General features: G+C 41.0%; 1 protein-coding gene across 2 annotated transcripts; it reads left to right on the top strand.

Annotated features, from left to right (window-relative positions):
- Positions 1-44: 44 nt before the first annotated feature.
- Positions 45-23,698, top strand: tollip (toll interacting protein). Of its 2 annotated transcripts, XM_070899632.1 has the most exons (7): positions 45-226; positions 2,105-2,254; positions 8,469-8,651; positions 12,833-12,985; positions 17,549-17,639; positions 21,137-21,157; positions 23,091-23,698. In XM_070899632.1, exons 1-7 carry the CDS (start codon positions 191-193, stop codon positions 23,303-23,305), a joined length of 849 nt encoding a protein of 282 aa, XP_070755733.1. In that variant the 5' UTR covers positions 45-190; the 3' UTR covers positions 23,306-23,698. The 2 variants fall into 2 exon arrangements, with proteins under 2 accessions (XP_070755733.1, XP_070755732.1); XM_070899631.1 differs by lacking the exon at positions 21,137-21,157 and having other exon boundaries at positions 57-226.
- The last annotated feature ends 1,528 nt before the right edge of the window (positions 23,699-25,226 follow it).

Here is a 25,226-nt window from a genome sequence, read left to right as displayed (position 1 = left end):
GGAGACACAGGGCCGCGCCGTGAGCTGACGTTAGTGCGCGGGAGGCGCGGGGCGCGGCGGTTGCGAGGGGCGGGGCTCAGGCCGCGAGGCGCTGCGGCTGCGCACCCTGTCACCCAGAGCGCAGGCCAGCGGCGGCACCAGCGACAACAACACCCGCACAAGCCGCCTGCATTCGCACAGCCTCCGCGATATGGCGGCCACCACCATCACCACCCAGAGAGGCCCGGTAAGATCTCTCTCTCTCTCACCCTCCCTTCTCACGACAGGTACTGCCCGACTGTCAAGTGAGGCTGGGCCTGTTGTTCCTCCTCCCTCCTTCCCACTGAATACTGCGGCCCCGGGGCAGAGTGCCGGTGACATCCTCCCTCCTTCCCGGCCTTTTTGTGAGCGGACTGTCCGGATTCCCGGGGGGACCAGCCCCACTGCGGCAGGTCCCTCGGAGGTCGGATGCACCATCCTGCCGCGGTTACCAGGCCACGGCTCATCTACCCTGGAGTCAGTGCCTTTGGGTTAAAAAATTACAGCTGGTTCGCAATTCGTTGTGTGAAATGTAAAAGCAGAAGGAGCCTGACTCTGGTTATTAGCTTATGTGTTTTAAGATTGCTTAAAGGATCACGGTGGTCTTCAGGAAAACAAAACTTGGACAGGTTCTGCCTGGGAAGCTGAAAAACTGTCATTTTCATCAGGATATGGCCAATAAATTATAGTTGGGATGTGTTTTGAGGAGACAGTCACTGTTTGTAAATACCGTTTGCTTAGTCTGCCTCATGAAGGCCAAGCCATCCTTTGGGTGTTTTTTCAGATTACAGTGGTGCGCTGAGGAATGGGTTAAAACAATTCCATCTATTGTAGGGTTGCCTGTATTCCTGGAGGTTTCATCACATGACTCCCTGACACCAACCACCCCGTCCCCCCGCTCCCACTGTTGGTCGCCTGATGCATTCACCCTCACTGCACCACCTTCCTTCGCTAGTTGAAAATTAAACAGACTCTTAATTACTTGATTGGATGATTCTTGAGTTAGTCAAAGTCTTTTTCCATCTCCAATATTTTTTTATAACTAATAGTGTTCAAAAAAAATGGAAAAAGTGCACACTTTTTTTTAATGACCCATTGATTTTTCTCTGGTTGCTTGCAACAGTGTCCAAGTAACTCTTTAATTTCTGGAGACTCCAGATCAATCTTGCAGAGTTGCCAACCATAATCTATCTTGCGAGAGAATAAGTAGGGGTCTACTCAACCAACTCAATAATTTGCCACCATTTTGATGAAAAGAATGACTTTGTGCAGTAAACATTTCCATTCTGTCCATTAGTTAAATTATTCAGCTCACATCACCCAATAGCTGAATTTTTGGATCAGCTTTCCATTCATATTGAGAATATAGCAAGAGTGTTAAGAACTTCAGTTTTTGTTTCCACTTTGACTAAGGCTCGAGTTCTGAATTGATAGATAATACAGCAGTTGGCAGTGTATACTATACATGACCAACTCAATAAATGAGGCATTATCCAAATTGATGTGTAGCAGGAAATTAAAAGAAGGGAATATTCAACAAAGATGACAGGACATTCCTTTTTAAGGTTATTGGTTGATTTCGTTTGAACTGCTGGGTTTTACTTCAAAATTGGCTAGTAGAAAGGATTTTTCCAATTTATATAATTTTCTGTATTTTATGCTTCAACATATTTCAGCATTGCAGTTACCGCACTATGTAACCAAGACATTTCTCATGCTTGTTCAACAATGCTGGAGTTTTCTAGGTACCAATGTAATTGCACAGCTAAAACCATTATCAAGTTGACTGAGAGCCAGTGAATATTGTAATGGAGACTGGCAGATTTGAATGACAGAAAACCTAGAAATACATGGTCTCTTTGGTAGGCATTGCCATTCTAGTGGCATGGGTCGACAAATTCTGTTTATTTATTCTCTGAATGTTGTCAAGTGATGTGATGAATGTAGCAAAATAATTGGCTAGCATTGCAGCTAGTAGCATCAACCTATTGACAGGTAATAACATTTATGATGCTTTACTGCCAGTTGATGTGGAGTATGTGGCAAGCAGCGAAATAGATAAATACATTTTGCTTTTTCATTTAAGGTGTTCATTGGAGAGTTGCCACAAGACTTCCTTCGCATTGTACCAACTCAGCAACAACAGCAAGTACAACTCGATGCACAGGCAGCGCAACAATTACAGTTTGGAACTGGTATGGCTACTATGGGCAGACTAAGCATTACTGTAGTGCAGGTAGGGAATGTTTGCTTTCTCCATTTTTTTTTATATGCACAGAAACCTTACTTTGTTACGAGGTGTAAATGGAGGGTTTTCTCGGTCCATGTAAGGATGCTTGTGTAAACTGTGTACATCCAGATCTACTTATTTGCTCGCAATAATAAAGAAAGGTTGATGTGCCAGTTCAAAGCAGCACAAGTACCCTGTAGTAAAGTAGCCATCTTTGCTTCCATGACCTCATGACTGTTTTCTTCTGTGACAGGGTAAATCATTTCAGCCCATTCTTGTGCTACCCTTGATAACTGAAGTGCTGCTGTAATTTAACTAGAAGACAATTTATCTTGCCTGTGCTACCTAAACTTGGAGCTCAGTACAGATCAAATTGATTTATTGCTGTTTTTGAATCTGAACTGGACTATATACTGCAGTATGCTGCCTGACATTTTCCTTGTGGTGGGAAGAATTGATTTCAGGTCATTTTACAAGGACAGTTTAACTTGGTTTTTAAGAAATATGTTCTGAATCATGATTTCTGTAAATTGGATTCAGAAGAACAAATTTGAAAATCTTTGTATCCCAATTCATTTAACCAGCAATTTCAAATGTAATCTACATAAAACACTCAATAAAAACCTATATTTCACACACATGACTAAGATGTTCTGTTTTCACTTGATATTATGAAAGAAATTACCATTTTTGAACAATAGAGTATTTAATGGAACATGATTTAATTGAATATCCTTGGATCAATAATTCTTATATAGCAGTAGTAAATAGGAATTATTTTAGAATTTTGCTATATTATTGGAGCGTAGATCATAGACCGGGCCACCAATCTGCAGTGACTGAATAAGTTAATATCCATTTTTATTGAATATGTAATTTGAAAATTTATGCCAGTGTTTTGAGGATCCTGCTGTGATCCTGCTAATTTTCTCATGAAAATGATTACTAATGGCCTTAAACAGATATAGATGGGTATATTGGAATTAATGAAAGTCAAATTGCAATCTTTGCTTTCCCTCTTTTTTTAGGAGCAAGAAATTCATATTTTAGTGCTATCGTATGGAGAAACTAAAATAAAAGACTCCATCAAATTAAACCTTTTGTTGTTTGTTGCTTGCTTTTCTTTTCCTTCTCCTTCCTAAGACCTACCACTTCAGGATTCTCCTTACATCAAGGAAATGCACTGCTAAGGTCTGTTAGAGGTCTATCAGGAGTCATCTTCATAGCGAGTTCAATGGAGTAACATTAGGGACCAGTGTGAATTGGGGTACCTCCAAGCTGGTATTGTGATATAGCCGCTGTTGTATTTAGACACCACTCAGTGACCAGTCAGTCCCAAATGCTAGCTCCTGGGTACCTTTTTGTTGAGGCATTCCCAACCTTCACATGAATCTAAGAGCAGATTGTTAAATATTTGAAATTTTGTCCACTTTTGTTTATGATAACATTTGGATATATGTACAGTATCATAACACTTTATTTCCTTTTTTAACAATTACTCAATCTTGGAACTCATTTTTTGATGAGTTAAGCATATTAATTATTTATATACAAACATTTTAATTAAGCTTGAATTAGATTAAAATACAGGTATTTTACAGCATTCATTGCATTGCTTTCTTAGCTGCTGAGTAATACTTTAAATATATTGGCCCGGATTTTGCGGTGAGTAATGTCAGCAAACTGTCAGTATTTGTCGTTATTACCTCTCTGGAACTGACCATAACGTCAAGATTTAGTACGTGCACATCTAAATGCAGAAGTCCTGAAGTTGCAGTCAGCCATTTACTGCTGCAAAACAGGTTGCGCTGTGGACCCCCAAATAACTGGCAAACTTAAGCTTTTCTTTGTTAATATCACTATTAAATACCCCATTAAATGTTGAGCCTCGTTGGAATAGGTGCAATTAAAAAAATTACAATTAAAAAAAATATATTTTAAATTTGTTAATGCTATTTCAGCTTCTACCTTAACCCCAATGTGTATGTCCCAATCTTTATTTCGCTCTCTAACATTTTTTTAAAGTGCAGATAATCAGTGCTTTTCATTTCCTAGTTTGCTGTCTGAGAGAATGCTTCAATGTGATTGGCTGCTTAGACAGCTTGATGAGATAACTGCTGCTCTAAGTTAGGAATCCCCTGTTCACAATCAATTGCATGTTGAGAAACCTAAAGTTTTTGCCATAAAGATCTCTGGGCAGCTTTTTCCGAGGTCAGTGGTGATTGCAGTTGCATCACTGCAGACCACAAATTATGAGCCATTCATTTTTCTCATCTGCACATTGAACCACATTTTCTTACAAGGTTAGAAAATCTGCTAATTGTATACTAGAACAATAGGGTCAGAGCAGATTTGTGTATTAATAACATTTGTCTGGAGAGTCATAGCTGCAAGTTTGAGTGGCTATGCAGCTCTTCGAACAGATTGTGATATAGCTACTAATGCACTCACAGCCAGGTATATTTGACAGTTGGCTGGCTCACTAGTTCCTTTTAATTATGTATTTTAATTAGCAAAATATGGTATCTGGTTCCATTTTCTTCAATGAGAAGTATAACAGACTGACGAAAGACCTGAGCACAACTATGAAGACGGTTTATATAATTGTAAAGAAAATATGCCCTTGTTGTTGGCATCATAGTGAAACGTTGAAGCAGTTGGTTTCTTGAACTGTCAGTATACATCAGTTGTGTAAAGTTGCATTTAATAAAGTATAAACCTTTTATATAGCTAAAATCACAGATACTTTCAACGTGACTGAGCTGAATATTTAAAAAAAATCTGAATGGTTGTAACCACTGGATTTTTGGTACTTAAATCAATTGTTATATTGCTGTCCTCAACAAAGACACACACAAATATATGCTGTTTCAGTGCCTCTGCTGCTCTGATAGTGAGATTCAGAAGAGAAAGTGACTGGGTATGAACACTCTGAGCTGGTTACAGTTACAAAGGTTGGCGAATTGGCTAATCTTTACATTTCTCTCTTCTAATCTGGGGCTTTGGTCACATATCGTAATTGTTTAGTTCTAATCTTTCCTTATTGTTGCCAGGTTATTTGGGTTAAGCCACATGATGTGTAATGTCTATGTGATAGAATTCTTGGTGTATTGGATCAAATGCCAAAAGAATGTTTCTCAAATAACCATTAGAAAACAGCAAATTAATTTGAATAAAAGCATCACTATGTGTGCATAAAAGCCAAAGGAGGGAGTATTGGGACTTAAAACCAAAAAGTTGGTTTTAAAGAGGGCCTTAAAGGAGGAGAGGGAGGTGGAAAGGCATAGGCATTTAACGAGATAGTTCCAGAGCATGACACCTAGATGGCTGAAGGTATGGGTATCCATGAAAGGCCAGAGTCTGAGGAATGGAGAGGTTGGTAAGGCTGAAGGAGGTTAGAGATGGGCATGGTTCTGAAGGGATTTAAACACAAAGATGAGAACTATAAATTAAAGGTGTTGGGGTCCAGGAACCAATATAGATGAGGGGTGAGCAGGACTTGGTGTGGCATAGGATACAGGCAGAAGGGTTTTGGTTGAGCTGACATTTACGGAGGCTGGAGAAGCCGGCACTGATAGTTGAGTTAAGACATGGATGAGGGTTTCAGCAGCGGATAGGCTGAGGTAGGGTTAGATGCAGCACTGTTATGGAGGTGGAAGTAGACGGGCTTTGTATTGGAGAAGGTATGGAAATGCTGCAATTGCAAACAATCTGCTGAGGAGAGGGATGAAATTGGAAGCAAGGGCCGAAAATGATGGCCTTGGTCTTCCAACTATTTAAAATTGCAGTTCATCCAAGACTTTGTCAGACAAGCTGTTTCACAATACATAGGCAGTGGAGGGGTTGAGGTATAGCTAGATGTCATCAGTGTATGACTATCATTCTAGGATATTGAAGGCGATATACAAGGTCTCTTTGGGGTTGAGGTGGCTTCAAGATGAGGCTTTGATGGTAATTCAGATGCCTCAATGAGTAGGGTGGTTCTGGCTGGACAAGACTGCCCAATTTTAGCTGGTTAAACTCCAGCTGTATTCCTGTGCACACTTTGGGTTCCCTATGCCCGGCTTCTGTGGGCTGTATCCTTGTAGGGACAAAGTGTGCAGTTAATTGCAAACTACTGGAAACTCTACGGATGTGTATTTGTAAGTATCTTGGTTTGGAGATTCTTAAATATGGTGATGGATTTCTGAGCATGTTTCAATAAAAGTGGCCATTTGTAGGTTTGTGCGGATTAAGCATACCCCAGTTATTATGGGAAGAGTACAGTGACTGAAGCTAACTCTCTCCTATTGCTTTATTAAACTTGTGGCCTGAACATTTTTGGTCTTGGTAAGAAGATTGAGGATTTTATGGTTAATGTTCCTGCACAAAGTTCTTAAGTAATGTTTGAGGAAATAACTAGAAAACAGGCAATTGTTTAGAAGTCCCACTGTTTTATACACACATACACACACCACCAAATGTCAATTAAAGTTGCCACAGGTTACAGCTTTCTCTTGGGCGTATGGAGGGGGGAGGGGGGGGATCTAGAAGGATGGAGATACAGAGGGGGCAATTTTCAGCAATTGTTAATGTGTAGAGGCTCAAGTAACAACAGACAATGAAAAATTACCTACTCGGGTTTGAACTTTGAAGTCTAAGCAAGTAATTCTGCGGGCTCAAAGGGCCGAATGTAATTGTTTGGAAAAATGTGGTCCTGTAGACAGTTACAAGTGGCAATGAGTAGTTACTGGATTTAAAAAACACATTGTCTAATTATGTAGAAGATTAGAAAGAAATCAAGTTCATTTCTGTAGCTGAAGATAGACAAAACTACTCCATCCCTGCTGTGCCTTCTACTCTTCACCCCCCCCCCCCCCCCCCCCCCCTGCAAACCCCCCAAAATTGAAAGCTTTTGATATCCTCTCTACAAAAGAAAATGTTTGTTTACAAAATTACTATTTGTGTTCAGTGATTCAGAAAAGCTGCCATCTGGATCACTATTATGCTGATAGCTACATTTAGGTAGCGATCTGTGACTCCCAGCCGCATTAAATGTTTGGCTTTGAAACAAGAGTTTAAATATATAGGGAAATGTAATTATTCACTCTCCTTTAGTCTCTTTCCCATTCCTCTCCTCCCTCCAGCAAAAAGATAACATGCCATTCACTAATGGAAGGAAACAGCATTACCTGGTCTGACATCCATTTGAAGCAATAGCAGCCTAAGAGCAGCACAAAGTGATGCATGCTTCAGTGATTTGTAGCATCGGTCTTTGTACTTCATAGAGAATATGGGTTTGTTTTATGTGCATCTTTGGTTTGAAATTAATTGCCCCCTATATGAATAGTGAATTGTGAATCCATAAACTTATAAATCACCTCCTGGAAATCTTTTTAGTCCAGACTCTGATTGGGATCTGTTTTAGCTACAGATTTCCGGCAGAAAAGTGTCACCTACCAATTTAAGATAGGTTAGAGCTCAATTTTGACCCCTTGGTACCCCACATTTTACAATGGTTGACTTGGATGAATTGTGAAGCTTTGGGAAAGAGATCTTGCTCTCTCTTGGACTCTTTGGGATAAGAGTTTATTCAACTGGTACAAGTTGAACTCCCTTATCCAGCACCATTCTCGGCCGCCAGGTGGCGCATGCGTAGAACTCTGACTCATCTTCCCCCCCCCCCCTCCCCCTCCCCCCATTCTCTTTTTAGTTGATAACTTTCCTTTATTATTTTATTAAATCATTCACCTAAACAGAAAATTAACACACTTACTAGAAAGAAAGTGATCAGCAGTAGCAGATACCCTCTCAACCTAGAAAACCTCGGTGCCCGATGGCCCACTGGCATCTCGGGGCCTGACTGCCTGCCAACACCACACTGATGGAAATTTGAATAAAAATTGTTCAGAAATGTTTTCAAAGTACATACCTTTTTAATATTTTTAATAACCATTCCATAGATTTTGAGAATATCCTAACTCTAAAACTCTAGAATAGTTTGGACTCCAATGTGAACTGAGACTGACTCAACTGTTTGACTGACAGTCATTCCAGCCAACTTGCGTACACACATACTGAAAACACGTGACCTCCCGAGTTATCCGGAAATATCCCTCATTTGGAACAGGCTAGGTCCCGAGGTTGCCGGATAAGGGAGGTTCAACCTGTATCTGGTAAAACTCAACCATATTTTCTGCATTGCATAGAAATGATCTAATTCTGTCTGTAAATTCCATAGGCAAAGCTGGCAAAAAACTATGGGATGACCCGCATGGACCCGTACTGCAGAATACGTCTCGGATATGCGGTATATGAGACACCTACAGCACACAATGGGGCAAAAAACCCAAGATGGAACAAAGTTATTCAGTGTACTGTGCCACCTGGTGTTGATTCATTTTACTTGGAGATATTTGATGAGGTGAGGTTCTGAATTGGGTTTTTATTACATATTCATAAATTATGTATGTTGTTTTTCAGTATAGCAAACTATGCTAAGATGTCAAATTTTAGGCTGCTACTTTAAATGTCTGAAGTTTTTAGACTTTTTGACTTAGTAGATAGCGGACTTATTTAAACATAAGAAATAGGAACAGGAGTAGGTCATACGGCCCCTCGAGCCTGCTCCGCCATTCAATAAGATCATGGCTGATCTGATCATGGACTCATAATAAACGGTCTCCTAGTAAAAGATCCTCTCAGAATGAGTGATCACAGTATGGTTGAATTTGTAATACAGATTGAGGGTGAGGAAGTAGTGTCTCAAACGTGCGTACTATGCTTAAACATAGGGAACTACAGTGGGATGAGGGCAGAATTGGCTAAAGTAGACTGGGAACACAGACTAAACGGTGGCACAATTGAGGAACAGTGGAGGACTTTTAAGGAGCTCTTTCATAGTGCTCAACAAAAATATATTCCAGTGAAAAAGAAGGGCGGTAAGAGAAGGGATAACCAGCCATTGATAACCAAGGAAATAAAGGAGAGTATCAAATTAAAAACCAATGCGTATAAGGTGGCCAAGGTTAGTGGGAAACTAGAAGATTGGGAAAATTTTAAACGACAGCAAAGAATGACTAAGAAAGCAATAAAGAAAGGAAAGATAGATTCCAAAAGTAAACTTGCGCAAAACATAAAAACAGATAGTAAAAGCTTTTACCGATATATAAAACGGAAAAGAGTGACTAAAGTAAATGTTGGTCCCTTAGAAGATGAAAAGGGGGATTTAATAATGGGAAATGTGGAAATGGCTGTGACCTTAAACAATTATTTTGCTTCGGTCTTCACAGTGGAAGACACAAAAACCATGCCAAAAATTGCTGGTCATGGGAATGTGGGAAGGGAGGACCTTGAGACAATCACTATTACTAGGGGGGTAGTGCTGGACAGGCTAATGGGACTCAAGGTAGACCAGTCCCCTGGTTCTGATTAAATGCATCCCAGGGTATTAAAAGAGATGGCGGAAGTTATAGCAGATGCATTCGTTATAATCTACCAAAATTCTCTGGACTCTGGGGAGGTACCATCGGATTGGAAAGCAGCAAATGTAATGCCTCTATTTAAAAAAGGGGGCAGACAAAAGGCAGGTAACTATAGGCCGGTTAGTTTAACATCTGTAGTGGGGAAAATGCTTGAAGCTATCATTAAGGAAGAAATAGCGGAACATCTAGATAGGAATAGTGCAATCAAGCAGATGCAACATGGATTCATGAAGGGGAAATCGTGTAACTAATTTACTGGAATTCTTTTGAGGATATAACGAGCATGATGGATAGAGGTGTACCGATGGATGTGGTGTATTTAGATTTCCAAAAGGCATTCAATAAGGTGCCACACAAAAGGTTACTGCAGAAGATAAAGGTATGCAGAGTCAGAGGAAATGTATTAGCATGGATAGAGAATTGGCTGGCTAACAGAAAGCAGAGAGTCAGGATAAATGGATCCTTTTCAGGTTGGAAATCGGTGGTCAGTGGTGTGCTACAGGGATCGGTGCTGGGACCACAACTGTTTACAATATACATAGATGACCTGGAAGAGTGTAGTGTAACAAAACTTGCAGATGACACAAAGATTAGTGGGAAAGCGGGTTGTGTAGAGGACACAGAGGCTGCAAAGAGATTTAGATAGGTTAAGCGAATGGGCTAAAGTTTGGCAGATGGAATACAATGTCGGAAAATGTGAGGTCATCCACCTTGGAGGAAAAAAAAACATTAAAAGGGAATATTATTTGAATGGGGAGAAATTACAACATGCTGCGGTGCAGAGGGACCTGGGGGTCCTTGTGCATGAAACTCTTTTTGGAGTTCACCTGCAAAAACATAAAACATTAAACCGTGCCACCCGACCTGGGTGACACACCAGACATTTACAAGGCCCTTTTTTCCTTTTTTTGGTTTTTTTTTGTGTTTTTCATTTTTTTGGAGGTTTTTTTTGGGCGCTAAAATCACATTTTTCCAGTGCCCCCTATAAAAGGGAAGGGGACACTAAAAACACCGGCAATAAAACAAATTAAACTTTAAAACGTAAAATCAAATTAAAATTTGGTTGCCAGGCGTGATGATGCACTCCAGTCCCTCCGGTGCCCACCTCTCGCGGAAGGCCGCGAGCGTACCGGTGGACACCGCGTGCTCCATCTCCAAGGACACCCTGGACCGGATGTAAGAGCGGAAGAGAGGCAGGCAGTCAGGTTGAACGACCCCCTCGACCGCCCGCTGCCTGGACCGGCTGATGGCACCCTTGGCCGTGCCCAGGAGCAGTCCTACGAGGAGGCCTTCGGACCTACCCGCTCCCCTCCGCACAGGGTGCCCAAAGATCAGGAGAGTGGGACTGAAGTGCAGCCAGAATTTCAGGAGCAGCCCCTTCAAATAATAAAACAGGGGCTGCAACCTTGTGCATTCCATAAAAACATGGAACACGGACTCTCCTTGTGCATGAAACTCTTTTTGGAGTTCACCTGCAAAACATAAAACATTAAACGGTGCCACCCGACCTGGGTGACACTCCAGACATTTACAAGGCCCTTTTTTTTCCCCCCTTTTTTTTTTTTGTGTTTTTTCTTTTTTTTTTTGTGTTTTTTTTTGGGCACTAAAATCACAATTTTTCCCCAGTGCCCCCTATAAAAGGGAAGGGGACACTAAAAGCACCGGCAATTAAAACAAATTAACTTTAAAACGTAAAATCAAATTAAAATTTGGTTGCCGGGCGTGATGATGCACTCCAGTCCCTCCGGTGCCCACCTCTCGCGGAAGGCCGCGAGCGTACCGGTGGACACCGCGTGCTCCATCTCCAAGGACACCCTGGACCGGATGTAAGAGTGGAAGAGAGGCAGGCAGTCAGGTTGAACGACCCCCTCGACCGCCCGCTGCCTGGACCGGCTGATGGCACCCTTGGCCGTGCCCAGGAGCAGTCCTACGAGGAGGCCTTCGGACCTACCCGCTCCCCTCCGCACAGGGTGCCCAAAGATCAGGAGAGTGGGACTGAAGTGCAGCCAGAATTTCAGGAGCAGCCCCTTCAAATAATGGAACAGGGGCTGCAACCTTGTGCACTCAATAAAAACATGGAACACGGACTCCTCTCCTTGTGCATGAATCCCAAAAAGTTAGTTTGCAGGTGCAGCAGGTAATCAGGAAGGCGAATGGAATGTTGGCCTTCATTGCGAGAGGGATGGAGTACAAAAGCAGGGAGGTCCTGCTGCAACTGTACAGGGTATTGGTGAGGCCGCACCTGGAGTACTGTGTGCAGTTTTGGTCACCTTATTTAAGGAAGGATATACTAGCTTTGGAGGGGGTACAAAGATGATTCACTAGGCTGATTCCGGAGATGAGGGGGTTACCTTATGATGATAGATTGAGTGGACTGGGTCTTTACTCAGAGTTCAGAAGGATGAGGGGTGATCTTATAGAAACATTTAAACTAATGAAAGGGATAGACAAGATAGAGGCAGAGAGGTCGTTTCCACTGGTCAGGGAGACTAGAACTAGGGGGCACAGCCTCAAAATACGGGGGAGCAACTTAAAACCGAGTTGAGAGGAAATTTCTTCTCCCAGAGGGTTGTAAATCTGTGGAATTCTCTGCCCAGGGAAGCAGTTGAAGCTAGCTCATTGAATGTATTCAAATCACAGATGGATAGATTTTTAACCAATAAGGGAATTAAGGGTTATGGGGAGCAGGCGGGTAAGTGGAGCTGAGTCCACGGCCAGATCAGCCATGATCTTGTTGAATGGCGGAACAGGCCCGAGGGGCCGAATGGCCTACTCCTGCACCTATTTTCTATGTTTCTATGTCCTAAGATGGGAATGAAGGATGCTGAGCCAGAGATACCGTTTTTCTGTGCTAAGCAGTTGCGTATTTTTGATTCTATCCCAATATCCGGAAGTATTTTGCAATGCCTCATGGAATGATGGGTTAATTGATCTATCCAGTGGTGCCCCAAATTTACATGCATTTAAATTTCATGTCGTCCCCTCTCTGTTCGAACCTTCCTTTTTAAAAGCTCTTGTAACGTACCAACTCAGAAGAATAAAAATCTATTTTCAAACTTGCCTGTTATTACATCAGTGTACCTTTTCTAGTGAAACATGACTTGTATTTTTATACTTGCAGCGAGCTTTTTCCATGGATGATAGAATTGCTTGGACTCACATAACTGTCCCAGAACTTCTAAAAGAAGGGAAAGTAGTAGATGAGTGGTACAGCCTTAGTGGGAGGCAGGGTGATGACAAAGAAGGAATGATCAACCTCGTTATGTCTTACGCAGTAAGTGGAACATGTCGATTTCACTTTTAGTTTAAATATTTTGGTGCTAAGGTTGTGATGGAGTGATGCATTTCAAGAGATGTTTAACAGATAAGCACTACAATTTAAGATTAAAAATGTGGATTACAAGAACAATGCTGTAGGTGATATTTAAAGACTTCCATTAGAAAACTGGAATCAAAATTAGTTTAAAAAATAGAAACAAACATAAGCTTATTAAATTTTCACTCTCTTAACCTAAATTACGTATTGTAATTTAAGGAGTTTTCTGAAAGTTATTCTAAAAATAATTGTTACGTATAACCTTTTTCCAAAGCCTCAATTCTCAGATATGTTAAAACTAGGCATGACTTAACCTCACAAGCTGGGTCTACCGTCCTTGGATGATTTGGCACAGTTGTAGTCGAAACCCCCCACTGATGCTGTAACAGCATGCTGGTCATTCATATCTTGTGAAGCATTGTACTCTGTTTAAGGTTCCCCACCTTAGGAAGAATTTACTAGCCTTCCAGGAAGCTCATTGATGAGTCACCAGGATACTACCGGAGATAAAAGACTTGGTTATGATCAGACACTAGATAAACTTGGGTTATAGTTCCTGGAGATAGAAGTTAAGGGGTAATTAAATTGAGATGTTAGAAGCAAGGAGTGTAGATAAGGAATGACACTTTCCTCTGGTAAACTAAAGCAAATTTAGCGGGGGGTGAAATCTTCATGCAAAGGGTTGTGTGAATGCAGAATGCATTGCCCTATAGGGCTGTATTTGCTGAATCAATTGAGGTTTTTAAAAGGGAGATGGATGCCCAATTGGGAAGTAATAGTATTAAAGGATACGCAGAAAGGGTAGGGATTTGAAATTAAATAGATAAAAGCAGCTGTGGCTAACAAAATGGAAGAGTAGGCTTGATGGCCGAATGGCCTAATCTTTCTATGTTTGACTGTTTAGGGAAACCGACTGCTAAGTAAAGGTTGTCTGTTTTCAGTGACAAGTACTCTGTCTAGAAAATTATCTGTCATAAATGCACACAGTGGGATGTAGACAAAATGTTTCATGATATAACCGTAGGCGACAATGTTTTATTTTGCAGCTTCAAACCGAGCTATGTTCATTAATTTAGCGAATGCTGCAGCATTCCATCCCGTGTGTGTATTTAATGTATTAAAAAATCCATAGAACTTCCTGTCCCTGGAAGATTCAAGCCTATTGTCTGATTAAGATACAGAATGGGGTTAACTATTCTCTTTGAACTTACACTACTTTTGAGTTTGAATCTTGTATATACTCTTCAATTTGTGTTTAAGACCATAATGCTCCTGTGTTTTGTTTTTTGGAATGTTAAGTTGCCTGTTGTAGAAGATTATCTGCAGTATTTTGTTCACAATTTTAATTGGGCTACTCTTAAGCCACCTTTAAAATGTTTTATATATTTCAAATTACAAATCTTAGAATCATAGAATGAAAGATGTTTACGATATCTGGCCATCGTGTCTGTGCAGGATGAAAAAGAGCTATCCAGCCGAATCTCACTTTCCAGCCTTTGGTTCGTAGCCTTGTAGGTTACGGCACTTAAGTATCCAAGTACTTTTTTAAATGGGACGAGGGTTTCTGCCTCTACCACCCGTTCAAGCAGTGAGTTCCAGACCCCCAACCACCATCTGGGTGAAAAAAGTTCTCCGCCTCCCCTCTCATCATCATACGCAGTCACTCGAAATGAGGATGACTTGCTTCCATGCCGAAAAGGGATGAGTTCACAGGTGTTTCAATGAAGGACCTAATCTTCCAGATCCCGAACTATATCTTGAAGGATGGAAGATGCCTGTGCTTGAATTTTATTAACATGTGGTGGCCGTTGCACACCAGCCACTACATCGACTTGACAGAACTAGGTCTTGGTCCATTGGCAAGGGTTAACCAAGATGACTGGAGACCTGCTCTGCTGCACGGACCTAGTGCGCGCACACATCGCAATGTGAACTGGCTCATGCTGCCCCATGGGCCCTCGCCTCTCCTGGGCACAGATCACATCCCTCTACAAACACTTGCCGCTCCTTCGCCCCGACCTCGCCACTCCTGCTTGCACTCCAATCAGCCGTCGCTTCTATTCCTTCAACTTTAAATCTATGCCCCCCTGGTTATTGACCTCTCTGCTAAGGGCAATAGGTTGTTCCTATCCACTCTATCTAGGCCCCTCATAATTTTGGTCTCCCTCATAATTTTATACACCTCAATTAGGTCACTCCTCAGCCTCCTCTGTTCCAAAGAAAACAACCCCAGCCTATCCAATCTTTCCTCATAACTAAAATTCTCCTGTCCTGGCAACATCCTCGTAAATCTGTACCCTCTCTAGTACAATCACATCTTTCCTGTAATTTGGTGACCAGTACTCTAGCTGTGGCCTAACTAGTGTTTTATACAGTTCAAGCATAACCTCCCGACACTTGTATTCTATGCCTCGGCTATGAAAGGAAAGTATCTCGTATGCCTTCTTAACCACCTGTCCTTCTACCTTCGGGGATCTGTGACCATACACTCCAAATCCCTCTGTTTCCTCCCATTTATTGTGTATTACCTTGCCATGTTGGCCCTCCCCTAATGCATTACCTCACACTTCTTTGGATTGGATTCCATTTGCCACTTTTCTGCCCACCTGACTAGTCCATTGATATCTTCCTGCTGTCTACAGCTTTCTTCCTCACTATCAACCATATGGCCAAATATTGTATCATCTGCAAACTTCTTAATCATGGCCCCTGCATTGAAGTCTAAATCATTGATGTATATCACAAAAAGCAAGGGACCTAGTACTGAGCCCTGTGGACTCCCACTGGAAACAGCCTTCCAGTCACAAAAACACCAGTCAACCATTACGCTTTGCTTCGTGCCACTGAGCCAATTTTGGATTCAACTTGCCACTTTACCTTGGATCTGATGGGATTTTACTTTTCTGACCAGTCTGTCATGTGGAACCTTGTCAAAATCCTTGCTTAAAATCCATGTAGACTACATCAAACGTGCTACCCTTGTCGACCATCCTGGTTATCTCCGCAAAAATATCAATCAAGTTAGTCAGACACCATCTTCTCTTAACACATCCATGCTGATTGATTAATCTGTGCCTTTCTAAATGACGATTAATATTGTGTCTCAGAATTTTTTCCAATAATTTGTCCTCCAATGAGGTTTGGATGACTGGCCTGCAATTACACGGTCTATCCCTTTCTCCCTTTTTAAACAGCGGTGCAATGTTAGCAGTCCTCCAACACCACGCCTGTAGCCAGAGAGGATTGGAAAATGATGGCCAGAGCCTCTGCTGTTTCCTCCGTTGCATCTCTCAACAGACTGGGAAACGGTTCATCCGGGCCTGGCAAATCTACTTTCAAAGATGCTAAACCCCTTACTATTTCCTCTCTCACTATGTTTACCTCATCTAATATTTTACAATCCTCCTCCTTAACTACAGTGTCTGCATTGTCCCTCTCTTGTGAAGACACACACAAAGTATTAATTAAAAAGCATACCCACGTCTTCTGTCTCCACACACAAGTTATGTTTTTGGTCTCTAATAGGCCCTACTCTTTCCTTAGTTATCCTCTTGCTCTTTACGTATTTATAAAACATCATTGGGTTTTCCTTGACAATATTTTTTCATGCCCTCTCTTTGCTTTACTAATTTCCTTTTTTCTTTCACCTCTGTACTTTCTATACTCCTCTAGGCTTTCTGCAGTATTGAGCTCTCGGTATCTGATTAAAGCTTCCTTTTTTCCTTATCCAGGGGGCTCTAGATTTGGGAGTCCCATCCTTTTTCTTTGTGGGAAAATATTTGCTCTGAACCTTCAATATCTCCTCCTAGTAAAATTGGCCTTTCCCCAATTGAGAACTTTTACTCCTGGTCTGCCTTTATCCTTTTCCATAACTCCCCTAAATCTAACTGAATTATCACGACCACCAAAATGCTGTTCCATTGATACCTCTTCCAGCTGCCTAGCTTCATTCCCTAAAACTAAGTCCAGAACTGCCCTTTCTCTTGTTGGGCTTGCTACATACTGGCTAAAAAAAAGTTCTCCTGAGTGTATTTTAAGAATTCTGTGCCCTCTACACCTTTTACACTGATTCTATCCCAGTTAATATTGGGGTAGTTGAAATCCTCTACTATTACTGCCCGATTGTTTTTGCACCTCAGAAATTTGCCTACATATTTGCTCTTCTGTCTCTCATGATTGGGGTTTATAGTACACTTTCAACAGTGTGATTGACCATTTTTGTTCTTCAGTTCAACCCATATAACTTAATTTAATCCTTCTGTACATTTTCTAAATGTTTGGGTTCTGTCCAACACAGAATTTTCTTTGAGAAATTTTTGTAAGTTTTACCCATTTTTCTCATATTCAGATAATTTGTCTTCTGTGTAGGTGTGTAGGTTTTATTTGTAGCTGTACACAGTTGAAATGAGAATTGTGTGACACAACTTGATGATCAAATTCTCCCAATATCTTAATTTTTACCTCGCCTTTGGGAGGAAAATACTTTCCTTCCTTAATTATTTTTTTGTTGCATTCCACCAGACACTGCCGCCAAACATGTTGATGCAGCCACAGCCAGTGGTGCTGATGCCCACTGTCTACCAACAGGGACTAGGATATGTGCCTATTACAGGTATGGTTAAACCTATCCAACTTCTTTTAAGGTGAGGAGGGAGTTTTTTTTGGTCTTTCCCTTAGCCCTACCCAAAAAGGGTGTGGCTTGGTATTGATTGTTGCGGATGGCTGAAAGAGATGAGATATGATTGTTGCCTTCTTGCTAGCCACGATCTAACTAATGTAAAGACCAAGTAAACTTTCAGATATATCCATTCAAAATTGCTGAAATTTGACATTTATTTTTCATTGCCGTTTCATTTAACGTAATGAGGCTGATGATGCAGATCTGGTGCAGCAGCATTGGGGCCACCATGAATCGTGTGCTGTGCCTAGTTGGGCTTGACGTACCTTTGTGACTCTCCCTGCACCTCATCCTTTTTAAGGGTTGTTGGCTACTCCTAAAGAGCCACTATGTTTCTTCAACAGAAAAGAAGTTTGAGATGCAATAACCTATTTGACCTTTTGAAGGCCAAAGAAGCATGGTGGAGAAAGGAAGGATGGCCCTTTTGGAGGGAGAGAGCTATTGAGGAAACAAAAGATTAAAGAAACCCTTAAAATACACATTCTAAATGTCAGGCACCTCATGCACTACACACTGCTCCAGCATGTAGGATGTGTAGTAGGCCTCAGGCCTCCATACCTGACAGTACAGGCATCCCAAGCTCTAAGGCCTGTGGTGTTTTGAGTCACTGGCATAAGATAATCGGCCTCTAAATGCTTTTGTACGCTTGATATGGAAGTTCATTAATTTCAAAATGCAGTACAGTTGCATTGTATCTGAAAGTATATATAATTGTAACTATATGTGCTACTAAAATAAAGTAGCAATTGAGTTTATTTGTATCTAAATAGGCAAGTATATGCTGAAGTTCATTGGTTGGTTGGCCAGCTAATGGTGTTGCTCGTTTTTCATCCCTTCAGTATTGTACTAAGGGTCAGCACAAAAATGTAATGGTGAGCACACTAAATGTTTGCACAGCTGTATTGAAGCAGTTTATTTACCCACTAGAATTTCCGTAAAATAAATCAAATTTTCATTGTGTCCACTTGTAGTATGATAATACCCATTAGTACTCAGGATTTTGTTCTTGCACTAGTGAAAGTACTGGTGGTTACAGCTCTAAGTGGCGGTGGTAGCCTCAAATAAATAATTATTCTGAGCTTTTGCAGCAGTTATTACTATAGCTGTAGCAGATGGGCTCTGTTCTGCTGCAGAAGATTGGACACCCATGCTGCAGTAACCAGAGTTTCTACATCTGTTATTTAGTAGATGCATCCTTTTGTAGGACTGCCAAAAATACCATTATTCCATAGATTTAATGGTAAAATAAAAAGACCCAAAACTTTACCCCAAATTTGAGTAGATTGTGTCGGGCTCCCATTTCAACATGGAGTCTCACTCATTTGAGATGTGGATCAGCGATCTGGGTGCAAAGTTGAGTATGTCAGATCTACAGCTCGCGATTTCTAGTATTGACTGAAAAATTTAGAGTTCTGAGGACTGGATATAATGACCTCCGCACCCTGTTCTTCCATCTGCATTTAATTGAGCAGAGCTGTGGAAAATGTACCTTTAAATTATGGCAAGGCTTGTGATGATTGCATTCTTTCTGCAATATATTCAGATGATAAATTACTGAGAATCCAAATAAAAACAGGTTAGATAGGACACTGGTTCATTCCTCAGCATTTATGCAGATTTCCAACTCTAGTTCGGGTTCTTGTATTTTCTTCCCTACAGCATCTCCATTCAGGAGAGGTTTTTGCATGTTCTTACATTGTTCAACATTGTACACTGGCTCTGCAAAATAAACCTGTGAAGTATAATTTAGCTGTTAACAGGCTGGTATTGCTTTACTTCTATATACAGAATATATAATACAGGTACAGCGTCGAGAATCCGGAAGCCTCAGGACTGAGGCTGCTCCGCGGAGATTCTGTACATTTCCAGACTTGGGAACGTCTTTGACGTCCTGAATCCGGAAACGCCCGAGCCCAGGTTTGTTTATTTCCAGACTTCGGAACGTCATTCCAATGTTCCGAGTCTGGAAACTCCTGGGCCAAGGTAGGAGGGGAGGGGGGTTCGAGCAGCGGGAACATTTTCTGGATTCCGGACTACCTCCTCCATGGATCATTCCAGAATAGTACGGATTCTCAATGCTATACCTGTACTTCCTCTTTTCTTAACAGTATTGGTTCCATAAAGTTATTTCAAAACTGGAACTTGTATGGCTTATTGACCTCATGGCATTTCATCATCTGACACTAAACTATTATCAACTTGGAAAATTCCAGATTCATTGCCCATATTTTATGAATTTATTTCTCAGCTGAGGCATTGTGTGACAATTTCCTGCATGGGCTTGGCAGCTGAAGAGAGGTTATTGCTTCTGATTGTTGTGGACAGGATTGAGTTCAGCTATGGTTTCCCCACTCCATGGCCACATAGGCTACCAACACTCAGTGGACTCCTGCATGAAGAAAAGGAAAAAAACTTGCATTTATATCGTGCCTTTTATAATCTCACTGCTTTACAGCCTTTGAAGTAGTCACTGATGTAGAGAAATGTGGCAGCCAATTTGCGTACAGCAGGGTCCTGCAATGAGATAAATGACCAAATAATCTGTTTTATATAAATACACATTGTTGGTGCTGGTGTGAGAAATGTTGGCCTGGACACGGGGAGACTTCCCTGCTCTTTTTCAAAAGGTGCCATAGGATCTTTTATCTTCACCTGAAAGGGCAGATGGGGCTTTGGTTTAATGTCTGTCAAAAGGTGGCCCCTCTAACAATGTAGTACTCCCTCCTACTGCTCAGATGTGTCAGACTGGAATATGTGTTCAATTCTATGAACCCTACGACCACCTGACTCTGAGGCAAGAATGCCACCAATGAGCCGTGACTGACACTTAAAAGTTGGTCTTGTGAAAGAAGCGAGTGGGGAGGAGGAGGAAATGGAGTCTGGGATGAGGTAAGAGGTAGCTGCAGCTCCAAACGGGTGGTCTCAATCTTTGAAGTCAAGAAAAACACTCACATTAGCTTAGAGTGTAAAATCTCTTATCTTCCTACCTCAAACACCAAAGTAAAACCATGGCTTTAATGTCTGCACTATACTGATCTGATTTTGTTTTTGGAGGTTGAACAGATTAACATTGCATAACCTGCCATTCAACCACTTGAAACGCTTTTTAGCCCATGGCAACTAATACGGCCCCTGTCTCGTGCCATACTGTTAAGGCATTGGCCCAATAGTTCTTTTCCCTGCAACTTTAACTGCATTTAGAGAATGAAGACCAGACCTAATGGACCTAATAGTTTGTCTTTTTCCTAAGAATCACAGCTGAGAGTTAGAATCTGTAATGCATGGGAAAATGTTAGTTATGGCTTGTAAGTTCTTTCCTTAAAAAAAAACTGGGTATGACATGCTTTCTAATTAATTCTAAATTTTCTGACATGTTATTAATGTTGCTTTTTGGTGTTTTGCTGCTTTAATTTCCTTATTACCCACTTCAGGGCTTGAGTATTTTGCATTGGGTAAGTTTTGAGACATTTACTGCCTTTCATCACAGGCATGAACACATTCAGTATACCATTTGCTTGTGTACTTTAAGTGGCTGTTGCATAAGCATTTGTTTGCAAGATATCAGTAAATGATGGATGGCTTATAGTGTAACCAATTTGGTAATTTTGCTGTGCTTTATATACTAAATCTACACCACCAACAAATAAATTACAGATACTATGTTCTACTATATAGTGGGTGCAGACTTTAAAAATGCACATTTCTTCGCTTCAAACTTTATTCGGTCGGGTAAAAGTGGCATTGAAATCCCCCTTTTGCTGAAAGTTTGTGCACAAGCCTGTGGTGATTTGTTGAGGTACTGGTTTCAACAATTTACACTAGGTGTAATATAACAGACAGGAAATTCAAGTTCACTTAACATTTAAACAAAGTGACAATGTTGAACAACCAGTGTGCATGAATTAACTTTCAAAAGTAATGTTTAGAACTGGCTTTATATATTCTGCTTCCTTTTAGAATTTTGGAAACCCACTAATCGGAACCACTTGTAAAATTGCAGCTTCCTTAAAGTGCAATGTTTTGGACAAAATCATATTGCCCTTTTAGCAGGAAAGATTATTTAATGTAGTATTGACCAATTACTATTTCCTTTAAAAACCCAAAGGAAACAATACCTTAATTTTTAGTATTTAATATTTGAATGTGGATGAAAATTGCTGATTAAAGTATCATGTTCAATTTGCATAACAACTAAGTAGACTGGCATTGCAAGCATTGTCTAAATAAATTGGTCTGCAAATATTATAGTATAAAGTAAAATACCATAATGTAGCTTGCAACAGTGCCAATGTGTGTGTTTATTATACATACGTATAGTGTGTAACAAACATAGAAAATAGTGCAGAAGTAGGCCATTTGGTCCTTTGAGCCTGCACCACCATTCATGGCTGATTATTCCCTCAGTACCCCTTCCCTGCTTTCTCTCCATGCCCCTTGATCCATTTAGCCGTAAGGGTCATATCTAACTCCCTCTTGAATATATCCAATGAACTGGTATCAACAACTCTCTACGGCAGGGAATTCCACAGGTTAATAACTCTGAAGTTTCTCCTCATCTCAGTCCGAAATGGCCTACCCCTTATCCTAAGATTGTGTCCCCTGGTTCTGGACTTCCCCAATATCAGGAACAATCTACCTGCATCTAATCTGTCCTGTCAGAATCTTGTATGTTTCTATGAGATCCCCTCTCATCCTTCTAAACTCCAGTGTATAAAGACCCAGTCTCTCCTCATATGTCAGTCCTGCCATCCTGGGAATCATCTCTGCACTCCCTCAATAGCAAGAGCATCCTTCCTCAGATTAGATGACCAAAACTGAACACAATAGTTCAGGTGAGGCCTCACCAAGGCCCTGTACAACTGCAGTAAGACCTCCCTGCTCCTATACTCAAATCCCCTAGCTATGAAGGCCAACATACCAATTTGCCTTTACCACCTGCTGCACCTATATGCCAACTTTCAATGACTGATGAACCATGACACCCAGGTCTCATTGCACCTCCCCTTTTCCTAATCTGCCACCATTCAGATGATAATCTGTCTTTGTGTTTTTGCCACCAAAGTGGATAACCTCACATTTATCCACATTATACTGTATCTGCCATGCATTTGCCCACGTCCCCCTCACAGCTCACACCGCCACTCAGTTTAGTGTCATCTGCAAACATGTTTAGGTACTTACATGCAGTAAATTAAATCCAGCCTGACATCTCTTAATTGATTCTTCTGTTTTTAGCATTTGGTAACTTACCTGTATCTGAAATGTCACTGCTTATGGCTTGAAAGATGCATGCTAAGCCATTTTCCATATCATTGCTAAAGTTGCCATTTACTCTTGATTTCCTGAATGTCATTGTATTAAATACCATATTCCTTCATTTACCAGGAATGCCAACTGTCTACACACAAGGAATGATCCCAGTTGCAGCACCAACACAGGTATCTGCTCCACAAAGTCTGTACAGTGAGGAAGATCTCAAATCCATCCAGGATATGTTCCCTAACATGGACAGAGAAGTGATCCGCTCAGTGCTGGAAGCACAGAGGGGCAACAAGGATGCAGCAATTAATTCTTTGCTCCAGATCAATGAAGAATCCTAGGAGTATGTGCAGTCACTGGTGTCAATATTGCCAAGGCCCCATAATAACCAACGTATCTCTGCATCAAAGACTTTGAGCTTTCTCACTGCAGATTGTTCTTGTTTAAGAATGCACGTGTCCGGTAAACAGCACATTGTACAAAGTTTGTAACTGTATTAAACATAAAGAGCATTCCATAATCTAAGTGCAAATGTTTAAGTTCAGAAAGGCTCATAAAATCATATCTTGTGTGGTTATTGTATACCCAAAGTTTCCCTACTGAGCTTAGTTGAACTCGATGCTTATGTTTTTGAAGTATGTCTTTTGTGCATTCTGCAGATCCTCCACCTGTTAAGTGCTTTGACCAATTGTCTGTTATTTCAGAGTTTATTAAAAATGTATATTAATTGGAAATATGCAGTTGGTTTTAATCTTGCACCAGAGTTGAAATTGTCATGGATTGAAGCATTCCATTATAAAACACACACTAACTTAATGCATGAGACTAGAAGCAGCATTCAATATGACTGCAAATGATCTGGTTCACCAAAAGTGCAATCTTGGAAGATGATATACCAAACTGTACCAGCATGTCATCTTCAGGAGTGGACAGACAAGGAGAAAAGTGAAAGGAAACCAAGCTGAGAAGTTGATAAAGAATTCACCATCTTCTGTTAACTTGAAATAATCACCTATTTTGATACCTCAGCCTTCACTTGTACTCTTTGGAACTCTACCCTCCCCCAACCCCATAATCCCTTTATTCTTCAACAACATAACCATTGGCAACACTACTTCCACTTCCATAATATTAGTCAGTCAGTCACCTCTGTCCCTTGTGGTTTAGGTTTGACTGTGTACTCAGCACACTGCGCTAAATTCCAAACTTGCAATCTGGCCTCGGTCTTGTGAACCTCTATTCTTCTAAATAATCTAGCCTTCCCCATTCAAATTAGAATAATTACTTTTTTAGTATAATTTGCACACTACTCCCTCTAGCCTTATATCTTAATTGACATGAACAGATCCCTGTGGAATACCACTATTCCATTCCAGCCACTCTTGGAGGCTATCCAAAATTCCTACTCTGTTCCCTCCCTTCTAACCAGGTTTTATCTAATTTTCTACCTTCCCCTAATCCTATACCCCTTAATGTCAAGATAGCTCATCAAAGAATTTCTGAATGGCATACACACATCCACTTTATTATGCCCCTCAGGTTTGTTAAGCAAAATCTTTTCTGAAATCGGAGTTGGCTGCTTCTAATTATTTTCTATTCATCTAGTAATTTTATCTTCAAAGGTCCCAAAATTTTCCAGATCACAAACTAACTGACCTTTAATTATCTGGGTTAGCACTGCCTCCTGTTTTGCAAAGGAGTATTACATTGGCCACTCCTCCAATGCACATTCACTCTTAATAAAGCCCTGAAATATAGGCTAGAGGGAGTGAATTAGGTTTTTGGGTTCTGCTCATTTGCATTTCCATTGGTGGTAAAATTGGTGTAAGCAGCTGAATGACCTGAAAAGCTCTGCAGCCTTTACACCGTTCAGTCTGCACTCTCTAGCAGTAGACAGGCACTTTACCTTCCAATAACTTCAATGCATGTCTCATTTTTTTTATTACACTTGTACAGAATTATGACCACACAAGTAACATCTGCGCCTAGAGGGCACCAAGTCCAACAAAAACACACAACTTCACTCAGACATCCAAACCTTCCTGGAGGGGGCTGAAGGCAGGACAAAGATTCCTGGATGTAAGCGCCAGCTCATCACTCATACCCTTTGGAGGGATGACTGCCAACACCCTCACTTCCAGGACACAAGTGCTACAAAAAGTTCCACATACTCAGCTGGGCAGAGAAGGTACATCACATCTCTCCTTTTTTTTTCTTTAGCCACCCTTACCACTTACAGTAAATGCTGCACGTTCCCTTTGC

The sequence above is a fragment of the Pristiophorus japonicus genome, chromosome 14 (assembly GCF_044704955.1).
Source record: "Pristiophorus japonicus isolate sPriJap1 chromosome 14, sPriJap1.hap1, whole genome shotgun sequence".
Taxonomy (NCBI): domain Eukaryota; kingdom Metazoa; phylum Chordata; class Chondrichthyes; family Pristiophoridae; genus Pristiophorus; species Pristiophorus japonicus.
Note: the sequence above shows the minus strand (reverse complement) of the source record. Positions and strands in the feature narration are given on the sequence as shown.